This window comes from Archocentrus centrarchus, chromosome 20 (genome assembly GCF_007364275.1).
Source record: "Archocentrus centrarchus isolate MPI-CPG fArcCen1 chromosome 20, fArcCen1, whole genome shotgun sequence".
NCBI lineage: Eukaryota > Metazoa > Chordata > Actinopteri > Cichliformes > Cichlidae > Archocentrus > Archocentrus centrarchus.
The window spans coordinates 456705-470190 of record NC_044365.1 but is presented as its reverse complement, the minus strand read 5'-3'; the positions used below and the strand labels follow the sequence as shown (position 1 = coordinate 470190).

General features: G+C 54.1%; 1 protein-coding gene across 1 annotated transcript in view; it reads right to left on the bottom strand.

Annotated features, from left to right (window-relative positions):
- fars2 (phenylalanyl-tRNA synthetase 2, mitochondrial) overlaps positions 1 to 1597 on the bottom strand; it is a 94558-nt gene extending 92961 nt beyond the window's left edge. Inside the window, exon 1 of the mRNA XM_030757171.1 lies at positions 1521 to 1597. Within this exon, the coding sequence (XP_030613031.1) occupies positions 1521 to 1597 (77 nt within the window). The remainder of the gene's footprint in view (positions 1 to 1520) is intronic.
- Between the last annotated feature and the right edge of the window lie 11889 nt (positions 1598 to 13486).

Sequence of the window (13486 nt, the reverse complement as noted above, 5' to 3'; positions counted from 1 at the left end):
AGAGGAGGAGAGGAGAGGAGAGGGCAGGAGAGGAGAGGCGGAAGGGACAAGGAAAGGTAACGGAAAGGACAGGAAAGAAAGGAAAGGAAAGGAAAAGGAAAGGAAAGGAACGGAAAGGAAAGGAAAGGAGAAAGGAGAGGAGCGGAGAGGAGAGGAGAGGAGAGGAGAGGAGAGAGAGGAGAGGAAAGGAAAGGAAAGGAAGGAAAGGAAAGGAAAGGAAAGGAAAGGAGAGGAGAGGAGAGGAGAGGAGAGGAGAGGAGAGGAGAGGAGAGGAGAGGAGAGGAAAGAAACTAGCAGGAAGCAGCCCTCCAAAGCCAAACTGGACATGCCAGCATGTGCATCTGCTCAGGTGTGAATGGGTCAGGTGTGTGCAATTAGCAGTTAAGCCCATCCCCCCTGCGAGCCAATGAGGTCACAGTGGGAGTTAGCGTCCATGTTTTCTACAGGTGGGTGTGATGCGTTACCTTACACAGCTGGGGTGGAGGCAGCCTTGATGGGGCTCATCACACTGAGACTCAGCAGCCCCCCCCTGCCCCAGCATGCCCAGGACGGCGGCCAGGAGCCCACACACACACACACACACACACACACACACACACACACACACACACACACACACACACACACACACACACACACACACACTCATTCTAATGCCACGCCACTGCAAACAGCCATTAGCAGTTAATCACCTTGGCTGCAACTCTTAACATTCAGCTCTGATACTCAGATTTTTACCCCGCTCAGGTTTTAGTGTTTTATTATTCAAATTAAGCACTAATGAATTCAGAGCCGGGCAGTAAAACATAACGAACTGCAGGGCCGGCTTTTTGTTTGAGCACTTTATTTCTGATTAGAGCCTAACCTTAACTCTGATTGGTGGCATTCACAGCGGGTTAACCTGTCAGGAGGCCTCAGCTGCTCTGCAGAACGTGCACACCTTCCCTGTGCCGCTGGACCAGCTGAGGCTGATCATCACAGGGTGCTGTTAAAGGTTCGTGTGCCGCTGACGAGTTTAAAGAGATTTAACAGCAGCGCCTCGGCAGCTGGGTGGTTTAACGAGCTTTATAATCAATTTCAGTTTATTGTTTTGGTTCACGGTCAGCCTCTGTAGCACTCGGCTCAGCAAACAGCAGCAGACGCAGTCAGAGACGAGCCGCTGGGCACAGAAGGCCGTGAAGACGATCACTCCCCAATTCAAGTATCCTCGAGAGGGGAAAGAGCTGCTCCAGCCTCCACCCTGCTCCTAAAACCAGGGACTACACGGGGTGGCATGGGCCACATTTCTGAGGATCATGAAGGATCTGTAGGGCTACACAAACAGTCAGCCCTATCCAACACAACAGACCAACAACAGCAAACCTGCAGAGGCTGCAAACATCACTGTCTATCCCGGGACCCCACGACTGAGCCCCCGGTGCACAGTTTCAATCAGGCAGCTACATCCAGCCCAGCTCAGGCAGCGAAGGGTCCCTCTGAAACAGCACTGCGGACCACCAACCCACAGATACCGTCCTGACCTCCACGCAGCGCTGTAGAGACACACCAACCAGGACAGACCCACAACATCCGGAGCTCCGAAGAACTCTGACTGCATCCCAGTCAGTGAAGAGCTCTGCCTCAGTGATGATGAGCCGCCCCCTTCACCCACAAACTGCTTCCTCTGAAGAAGGCGTGTCAGAGGGCTGGAGGAGATCTGCAGAGGTCTCCTTCCATCAGCAGACTGTGTCCCCTTCTCTTCTAGAGGGACCCTCAAAGTTATGATGCCTAAATCCATTAAAATCCACTCAACAACATACAATAATCATGAGCAGCTTTGGGCTTTGCTCAGGACTCAGACCCCAGCCTCCATGCACTCTGACCTTTGCACCACTTCACCTCAGCTGACCTCCCAAAGCTCTAAAGTGTTTCTCTCCCTGAAGGCAAACGTCTCCCACGACGCTCTTTTTTTGCAAAGTTATTACATCACAGCGACGTGATTGGCCAGCAACGGTGACGGTCCCGCAGCAACAAAAACACCAAGTTCCTAAACGGCCACCTCGGATTGAGAGAAAAGCCTGCTGTTACATTTGCTCCATTTAGGAACGCTGTTTTCATTTTCCAAGCACATTCTCTGGGAGTGCACAGCAGTCCGGAAACAGTCGGAGTCAGGCGCTCTGAGACCTGGAGGCGATGCCTCGCTGGCTCAAATCTACAATGGATGGTAATTTGAGGCAAAGGGGGTGAGTGGACGTGGATGGCCCCCGTGTTATTAATGAAAGCTAATGAAGACCGCGGCTCTGATCCCCCCCCTCCTCCACCACTGAAGGATGGAGGCAAGCAGCCAGCTGTGTTCACTACACGCCTCACACTTCCACCCAACACAGGCTGTCTGCTAAAGGCTGCGATGTCCTGCCCGTGCACCCAGTGCACCTCCACTATCTAAATACTACACTGAAGAAAGAAACAGAGGTTCAATCATTCATCTAATCAGAAAAAGATCCCTGGTTTGATCCCAGGAGGAGACACAAACCCCTTCAGGGCTGCGTCAGGAAGAGCAGCTGCTGGTAAATATCTGCCAAGTCAAACATGTGCAGCTACCTGCTGCAGTGCCCTCAGGAATAAAGGAGCTGCCACAGTGTGGTGGAAGTAAAGTGGTCCAAACAGCTTGTCCTCTGTATCCCACTTAATCCCGGGAGAAGGAAGTCCGACACAATGAAGTCTTAGATTCCATCTAAAGAACTCTGCTAATCACTGGAAGCAAACGTGAGCCCAAAGAGTAAAACCAACATGGCGGCGTCTCAAAGCTGCCTTCTTTCTCCTGACCAGCAGAGGGCGACTCCTCGGGTTTATGAGAAAATGAAGCTCCTGTCTCTGAGCGCTAAACCTGCCCTGATCACTTCATGCTCTCAGAGTCTCTTCTCCAGCCTTTAGGAATTAAACGTGTTTCTTCTGTGTGTTGTGGATCCATTAAAGCAGCGTAACCTGCTTAATCAGCCGTACAGACTGATGTCTGCAGCACCACGGTCACAGTGGTGAGGCCTCTCTAATCACTCAGTGATGTCACAGCAGCTAGAGATCACCTGATCTGGACCTGAGTCACAGCTGAAATACGGGTTTTACTGAGAGCTGCAGGTTCTCAGAGTCGGCACATGGGCACTGGGCAGAGCAGACCGTTCGGGGCTCCTGCTGATAAAGTGTATCCAATCCTGTGAGGACTGCATCAGGAAGAACATCCAGCATCAAAGTCTGAAAGCTGGAGGAGGAAGAAAAATTAATAGGAGTGTTACTCTCATCTTCACGGTAGGATAATCGCACTCTTAGTTGTGCTGGCAGAGGGGATGATGTGCTCACAGACGCCTCTGCCTCCACCTTATGGAGGTGCAAACTAAAACCTCGTGGCGCTGTCACAGATGATGTCTGCAGATGTGCGCGTCCTGACTCTGAGAGGAACTTCCTGAAACTGAGGATCATCAGCACAGATGTTCCCCTCAGTCCAGCTCCTTTGATTTGGACTTCCTCCAGCTTCTCACCGACACTTCAAAGCACCACCTCGCTCTGACGCGCTTCTCTGCCAATTAAAGCAGAGACTGGGTTTGTTTACATCGGCCGAGCTCGCCTCGATCCCCTCGATCCCCTCAATCCCCTCAGCCCGAGTGTGACATTAAACACAGCAAAATAATCCCAGGAAAGCCTGCGCCGTAAATGTGTGTGCGCAGGGAGACGAGGTCAGAGCCATAAAATATTCATTCAGAAATAAATGCAAAGGCCGCTGTTGTTGCGCTTAATGTCTGGAATGACATTCAGGAAATTTGGAAAGTAGTTTCTCGATCACATTCAGTCGATTTAAGTTGCGAGTCGCTCATGTTTAATTCAGCACTTTGGCTAAATGTCAGCTCACATCATTAGTTATCCTGCTGATGTGTTCGGGTCAGCTCAGACTTCTCTCTTATTTGCTTTTTATTGTCAATAAATATGAAGAGAAAAACACTCTCAGAGGCTGCAACACACACACACACACACACACACACACACACACACCCCTGTCCACCTGCTTCAGTCTGCAGAGGGAAAGCTGCAGAGGAGGAGGCCTGAGGAGGGGTGGGTGGATTGGAAGCGATCAGGTTCGGGTCACGGGCTGATGTGTCCAAGATGGATTCTTCCGCAGGTCTGAACACGGGAGGAAGCGATCGATGGGAGGAGCGTCGGGGGCCTTGATCTGCCAGGCAGAAAGGAGGCAGAGAGCGAAAACTCAATCTGCAGCTCTCAGTGTGAGTCAGGCTGAGACAGGAGCTCCTCCAGCTCCCAGCAGCTCCTGAGCCGCTGGCTGACGACTGTGTTAGACCTGCCTGATTACTAAACTTACTTCTCTCAGAGTCAGAAAGTTTGCACACCCATAAACTTCAAGCATTTTGCCTTCATTTATATTTCCACTCATCAGTCCCACTGAGCGTGGATTTCATACATGAGGTGTGAACAGAAAGTTGAAGGAACTGACCCCCATCCTTCCCCGACCCCCGCAGGCTGCTCTGAAGCAGTTACCCTCACACGTCACTCAGCATCCTCAGAATCAGAATCAGAATCAGAATCAGAAGGTTTTTATTGCCATATGGGTGAACAGGTTCACAGCATTAGGAAATTGCTGCGGTACTTCGTGCTTACAGAAAAAAACAAATAAGTATAAAAACTATAAGACAATATACAAGTATACAATATATCCTGCACTCTCATTGGTAGTTGCTTCAACTGCTCACCTTCAAACTGAGATAAGTTTAACTCGGGACGCCATCTTAGTGCCATCAGTGGATACTGCCCCGATGACCTCGCCCACCTCCCAAAAAAACTAACCTGAGTTCACAGTTTTGATGCACTGGAGAAGCTGGAGCTTCCATAAGACTGGGACTGAACACAGCAGCCAGGCCTGCAGGGCACCCTGAGCAGGAGCCCAATGTACGTCTCTCAAGAGGCCCATTCCACTATAACACACAGCTTCATTATTAGAGCTCATTCAACAGCCAAAATCAGACCCTGAGCTTGAAGGAGCATCCTGCAGACCTCAGTCAGTGGTGGCTGGGACGATTCCCAGAGCTGCCTGAGGTGGAAGTTGGTAGGAGAGGACCGAGAGGCAGACGGTGAGCCCGGCTGAGAAACTTCCAGGACCATCAGACTGCCGCCGCTTCAAAGATCTAATCAAACCTGAGCTCTCAGAGAACACTGACAGCAGATAATATGATACCTGAGAGGAAGCAGAGGATCTTTGACATGTTCAGATAAAAACAAGATCTCAACCTTTGTTTGGAAACTTCAGGTATCTAACCAAAGCAGGTGGTACTGAGGTCGAGGGAGAGGACGTGGCAGAAGATAAGAAGTGTTTAGGTGTGCAGCACCTGCTGATCTGCAGGATTCAGACCGAGAGCTCCGATGAGTCACAGAGAGTCGGCCCGCTCCGCCGGGACCACAGGAAATCCTTCTTTACTGATCTCCTGCAGAGCGTCCATCAGTCAGCTGCAGGGACTCGCACACAGACGCGTGGCTGTCCCTGTGAGGTGCTCACTTCATCCATCTCCTCACAGATACTCTCTTGCTACTTTCCACCGCCGAGGAGCCGGTGCTCGTGCCAGTGCTGGTGCTGGTTTCAATGAACCGGTGAAACGCTTAAGAACGGGCCCGCGTTCCCACCGCGTTTCTGTGAACTGCTCCTTTACGTATGAGTGTGGGCGGGTCCTCGTCTGGACACGAAGCTGAAGCGCACAAACGTGGGAGAACACGCTCCCCTTTCTGTGCTGCAAATACGTTTTATGGTCCAAACCAAACTACTGCAGCATCTGTGTGCAGCACAGAGGGAAACACAGACAGCGATTAGAGCAAGACGACAAGTACGCACTTTGTGTCCTTTTATCTGTGATATGAACTGATACAAAGCAGCAAGTTCAGCCTTAGAGCCCAACCTAATTCACAGCCCTGAAAATCGCTTTTCTCCTGTAATACACATGTAATATGGTAGAAAACTGGATGTTGAGACGGCAGAGTCACGCCCTTCTGCTGTTTTCAGCACATGTTCTTGGTTCCAGACCAGCTAGTTTGCAGGGCCCGAGTTGAATCCATTTTTTCGGCCGAGTGCTTCTGCGATGGAAAACCCGCCTAACGGTTCAAATAAAGGCACCGGCTCTGGAACCCCATCGGTGGAAAAGCAGCCACAGAGACCCACAGACTCACCGAACAACACTTTATGTTCAAGAATTTTGATGAGACCAGCAGAGAGCACGTATTCATCAAGCAAAAGAATTCATGGAAAATCTCAACATTTTTCCACAGGAGAACATCCTGCTGCTGGACTGAAGATCTCTGACCTCTGGGCTGCAAATCAGGCTTCATGGACCCATCACCCCCCAGAATAACTTGACTGACAGGGTCCAATCAGATCACTGTACACACACACACACACACACACACACACACACACACACACACACACACACACACACACACACACACAGCAGTGTCATTGACCTTTCCACTCAAAGACAGCAGGGCATCAACAAACAGGATGAGTCTGTGACCTTTCACACATCCACTGCTAAAGATCATACTGTAGACACACACACACACACACACACACACACACACACACACACACACACACACACACACACACACACACACACACACCTCTTTGTGAATGAGGAGCTGAAGGCGGAAATCTGGGCTGACACTGATGGTTCCAGCATGGATCTGATGGATAGACGAAGCTTTTTATTCTTTATGATAAATCCATCTCTACGTCATCACTCACACAGACCCACACCACCTTCAGCTCCGTCCACACAGACCTGCCATGACTCGGGGACCTCAGGTAGTTTAACTGCTGAGGCCGTCTGTGAGAATCTGACCTCTGATAATATTTGGCCCATATGAACTTAGTGGTCTATATCCTGCTTCTCTCCTGCAGGAGCACTCAGGCTGCGTTCAGGAGATTTCAATCAGTGAAGCCGTCACCGTGCTTTCACTACACGACACTCAAAAGAATTCACAGCACCTATAGAGTCATTAAAAACTGCTAAGAGTCACATTTATCCTCCAATACATTCATTTACTGTTGTTGTAACAATGAACTTCATCAGTATCCACAGCCTCAGCAACCTCACACAGCAGCCACAGCAACCTCACACAGCAGCCACAGCAACCTCACACAGCAGCCACCTCACAGCCACAGCAACCTCAGCAACCTCACACAGCCACCTCACACAGCCTCAGCAACCTCACACAGCCACAGCAACCTCACGCAGCCACAGCCACCTCACGCAGCCACAGCAGCCACAGCAGCCACAGCAGCCACAGCAGCCACAGCAGCCTCACACAGTCACAGCAGCCACAGCAGCCTCAGCCACCTCACGCAGCCACAGCCACCTCACGCAGCCACAGCAACCTCACGCAGCCACAGCAGCCTCAGCCACCTCACACAGCCACAGCAGCCTCACACAGCCACAGCAGCCACAGCAGCCTCAGCCACCTCACGCAGCCACAGCAGCCACAGCAGCCACAGCAACCTCACACAGCCACAGCAACCTCACACAGCCACAGCAGCCACAGCAACCTCACACAGCCACAGCAACCTCACACAGCAACCTCAGCAACCTCACACAGCCACAGCCACCTCACGCAGCCACAGCAGCCACAGCAGCCTCACACAGCCACAGCAGCGTCACACAGCAACCTCACACAGCCACAGCAGCCTCACACAGCAACCTCACACAGCCACAGCAGCCTCACACAGCCACAGCAGCCTCACACAGCAACCTCAGCAACCTCACACAGCCACAGCCACCTCACGCAGCAACCTCACAGCAGCCACAGCAGCCTCACACAGCAGCCACAGCAGCCTCACACAGCCACAGCAACCTCAGCAACCTCACACAGCCAAAGCCACCTCACGCAGCCACAGCAGCCTCACACAGCCACAGCAGCCTCACACAGCCACAGCAGCCTCACACAGCAACCTCACACAGCCACAGCAGCCTCACACAGCAACCTCACACAGCCACAGCAGCCTCACACAGCAACCTCACACAGCCACAGCAACCTCACGCAGCCACACACAGCCTCACGCAGCCACACACAGCCTCACGCAGCCACAGCAACCTCACGCAGCCACAGCAGCCACAGCAGCCTCACGCAGCCACAGCAGCCTCACACAGCCACAGCAGCCACAGCAGCCTCACACAGCCACAGCAGCCTCACACAGCCACAGCAGCCTCACACAGCCACAGCAGCCTCACACAGCCACAGCAGCCACAGCAACCTCACACAGCCACAGCAGCCACAGCAACCTCACACAGCCACAGCAGCCACAGCAGCCTCACACAGCCACAGCAGCCTCACACAGCAACCTCACACAGCCACAGCAGCCTCACACAGCAACCTCACACAGCCACAGCAGCCACAGCAGCCTCACACAGCCACAGCAGCCTCACACAGCCACAGCCACCTCAGCAACCTCACACAGCCACAGCCACCTCACACAACCACAGCAACCTCACACAGCCACAGCAACCTCACACAGCCACCTCACACAGCCACAGCAGCCACAGCAACCTCACACAGCCACAGCAGCCTCACACAGAAACCTCCCACAGCCACAACAGCCACAGCAACCTCACACAGCCACAGCCACAGCCACCTCAGCAACCTCACACAGCCACAGCAACCTCAGCAACCTCACACAGCCACAGCAACCTCACACAGCCTCAGCAACCTCACACAGCCACAGCAACCTCACACAGCCACAGCAGCCTCACACAGCCTCACACAGCCACAGCAGCCACAGCAGCCTCACACAGCCACAGCAGCCACACACAGCCACAGCAACCTCACACAGCCACAGCAGCCACAGCAACCTCACACAGCCACAGCAGCCACAGCAACCTCACACAGCCACAGCAACCTCACACAGCCACAGCAGCCTCACACAGCCACAGCAGCCTCACACAGCAGCCTCACACAGCAGCCACAGCAGCCTCACACAGCCACAGCAGCCACAGCAACCTCACACAGCCACCACAGCAGCCTCACACAGCCACAGCCACCTCAGCAACCTCACACAGCCACAGCCACCTCAGCAACCTCACACAGCCACAGCAACCTCACACAGCCACAGCAGCCACAGCAACCTCACACAGCCACAGCAGCCACAGCAACCTCACACAGCCACAGCAGCCACAGCAACCTCACACAGCCACAGCAGCCTCACACAGCAACCTCACACAGCCACAGCAGCCTCACACAGCAACCTCACACAGCCACAACAGCCACAACAGCCACAGCAACCTCACACAGCCACAGCCACCTCAGCAACCTCACACAGCCACAGCAACCTCACACAGCCACAGCAGCCACCTCACACAGCCACAGCAGCCACCTCACACAGCCACCTCAGCAACCTCACACAGCCACCTCAGCAACCTCACGCAGCCACCTCAGCAACCTCACACAGCCACCTCAGCAACCTCACACAGCCACAGCAGCCACAGCAACCTCACGCAGCTACAGCAACCTCACACAGCAATCTCACGCAGCCACAGCAACCTCACTCAGCCACCTCACGCAGCCACAGCAACCTCACGCAGCCACAGCAACCTCACGCAGCCACCTCACGCAGCCACAGCAACCTCACGCAGCCACCTCACGCAGCCACAGCAACCTCACGCAGCCACCTCACGCAGCCACAGCAACCTCACGCAGCCACCTCACGCAGCCACAGCAACCTCACGCAGCCACCTCACGCAGCCACAGCAACCTCACGCAGCCACCTCACGCAGCCACAGCAACCTCACGCAGCCACCTCACGCAGCCACAGCAACCTCACGCAGCCACCTCACGCAGCCACAGCAACCTCACGCAGCCACCTCACGCAGCCACAGCAACCTCACGCAGCCACCTCACGCAGCCACAGCAACCTCACGCAGCCACAGCAACCTCACACAGCCACCTCACGCAGCCACAGCAACCTCACACAGCCACAGCAGCCACAGCAACCTCACACAGCCACAGCAGCCACAGCAACCTCAGCAGCCTCACACAGCCACAGCAACCACAGCAACCTCACACAGCCACCTCACGCAGCCTCAGCAACCTCACGCAGCCACAGCAACCTCACGCAGCCACAGCCACCTCACACAGCCACAGCCACCTCACACAGCCACAGCAACCTCACACAGCCACCTCACACAGCCACAGCAACCTCACACAGCCACAGCAGCCACCTCACACAGCCACAGCAGCCACCTCACACAGCCACCTCAGCAACCTCACACAGTCACAGCAGCCACAGCAACCTCACACAGCCACAGCAACCTCACACAGCCACAGCAACCTCACACAGCAATCTCACGCAGCCACAGCAACCTCACACAGCCACCTCACGCAGCCACAGCCACCTCACACAGCCACCTCACGCAGCCACAGCAACCTCACGCAGCCACCTCACGCAGCCACAGCAACCTCACGCAGCCACCTCACGCAGCCACAGCAACCTCACGCAGCCACCTCACGCAGCCACAGCAACCTCACTCAGCCACCTCACCCAGCCACAGCAACCTCACGCAGCCACAGCAACCTCACACAGCAACCTCACACAGCCACCTCACGCAGCCACAGCAACCTCACACAGCCACAGCAACCTCACACAGCCACAGCAACCTCACACAGCCACAGCAGCCACAGCAACCTCACACAGCCACAGCAGCCACAGCAACCTCACACAGCCACAGCAGCCACAGCAACCTCACACAGCCACAGCAGCCACAGCAGCCACAGCAACCTCAGCAGCCTCACACAGCCACAGCAACCACAGCAACCTCACACAGCCACCTCACGCAGCCTCAGCAACCTCACGCAGCCACAGCAACCTCACGCAGCAACCTCACGCAGCCACAGCAACCTCACACAGCCACAGCCACCTCACACAGCCACAGCAACCTCACACAGCCACAGCAACCACACACAGCCACAGCAACCTCACACAGCAACCTCACACAGCCACAGCAACCTCACACAGCAACCTCACACAGCCACAGCAACCTCACACAGCCACAGCAGCCTCAGCAACCTCACACAGCCACCTCACACAGCCACAGCAACCTCACACAGCCACCTCACACAGCCACAGCAACCTCACACAGCCACAGCAGCCACAGCAACCTCACACAGCCACCTCACACAGCCACAGCCACCTCACACAGCCACAGCAACCTCACACAGCCACAGCAGCCACAGCAACCTCACACAGCCACCTCACACAGCCACAGCCACCTCACGCAGCCACAGCAGCCTCAGCAACCTCACACAGCCACAGCAGCCTCACACAGCCACAGCAACCTCACACAGCCACAGCAAGCCACAGCAGACACAGCAACCTCACACAGCCACAGCAAGCCACAGCAACCTCACACAGCCACAGCAACCTCACACAGCCACAGCAACCTCACACAGCCACAGCAGCCACAGCCACCTCACACAGCCACAGCAGCCACAGCCACCTCACACAGCCACAGCAGCCACAGCCACCTCACACAGCCACCTCAGCAACCTCACACAGCCACAGCAGCCACAGCAACCTCACACAGCCACCTCAGCAACCTCACACATCCACAGCCACCTCACACAGCCACAGCAACCTCACACAGCCACCTCACACAGCCACAGCAACCTCACACAGCCACAGCCACCTCACACAGCCACAGCAACCTCACACAGCCACAGCCACCTCAGCAACCTCACACAGCCACAGCAACCTCAGCAACCTCACACAGCCACAGCAACCTCACACAGCCACCTCAGCAACCTCACACAGCCACAGCCACCTCAGCAACCTCACACAGCCACAGCAACCTCACACAGCCACCTCAGCAACCTCACACAGCCACAGCCACCTCAGCCACCTCACACAGCCACAGCCACCTCAGCAACCTCACACAGCCACAGCAACCTCAGCAACCTCACACAGCCACAGCAACCTCACACAGCCACAGCAGCCACAGCAACCTCCCACAGCCACAGCAGCCACACACAGCAACCTCACACAGCCACAGCAACCTCACACAGCCACAGCAACGTCACACAGCCACAGCAACCTCACACAGCCACCTCACACAGCCACAGCAACCTCACACAGCCACAGCAGCCACACACAGCAACCTCACACAGCCACCTCACACCGCCACAGCAACCTCACACAGCCACAGCAACCTCACACAGCAACCTCACACAGCCACCTCACACAGCCACAGCAACGTCACACAGCCACCTCACACAGCCACAGCAACGTCACACAGCCACAGCAACCTCACACAGCCACAGCCACCTCACACAGCCAGCTCACACAGCCACAGCAACCTCACACAGCCACAGCAGCCACACACAGCAACCTCACACAGCCACAGCAGCCACACACAGCAACCTCACACAGCCACCTCACACAGCCACAGCATCCTCACACAGCCACCTCACACAGCCACAGCAACCTCACACAGCCACAGCAGCCTCACACAGCAACCTCACACAGCCACCTCACACAGCCACAGCAACCTCACACAGCCACAGCAACCTCACACAGCAACCTCACACAGCCACAGCAACCTCACGCAGCCACCTCACACAGCCACAGCAACGTCACACAGCCACAGCAACCTCACACAGCCACCTCACACAGCCACAGCAACGTCACACAGCCACAGCAACCTCACACAGCCACAGCAACCTCACACAGCCACAGCAACCTCACACAGCCACCTCACACTAAATGGTGTTTTTGCATACACAGCCAACAGTTTATGATGTCTATATTTTAAATCTATATTTTATGGGAATAGAAACACTTCTTTGCCTGCTCCCGGAACTCGGACCAGCTTCTCCTGAGGTCCAGCAAAGCCCCTAATCATGTGAGAAACTGCTGACTTCCTGCTCTGAGACAGTTTAAATAACTAGCTGGCAAAGCTGGAGTCTGGAGGGAGCTTCCAGTAAACTCATGTCACAGTTTAACCCATTTAAAATCAGCATTTTGTAAAGTTCAGAACTGCTCCTCCAACGTCAGCCAGAAACTCTCCCAGCACAAAACTATGAACAAAATAAATCACACGCTCCAATTTAAATCAGATTTCTTTACGTCTACATTTTAATAATCCATCTCCAGCCTTTGTCCTCTCAGCACGTCAGATGATTGGGAGAAGAATACTGAGTTTGCATTTTTAGTTCCACAAAAATGTGCAACAATCAACAGAAAATCCTTCAGACAAGCAGAAACATCTAAAATCCTAATTTCAGTTTTTATTTTCCAGCACCATCTGTTAGGAAGCCTCTCATTAATATTCTCTCATTGATGCAATGGACATAACATGAGGACACTTAAGAAAACTTGTAATAATTATACTCTTCATGTAAGTAACTGCTGAGGTTTCATGTGATCTATTATTTAAGATTATTACAGGACTCACTAATACAAATATATCAGAAT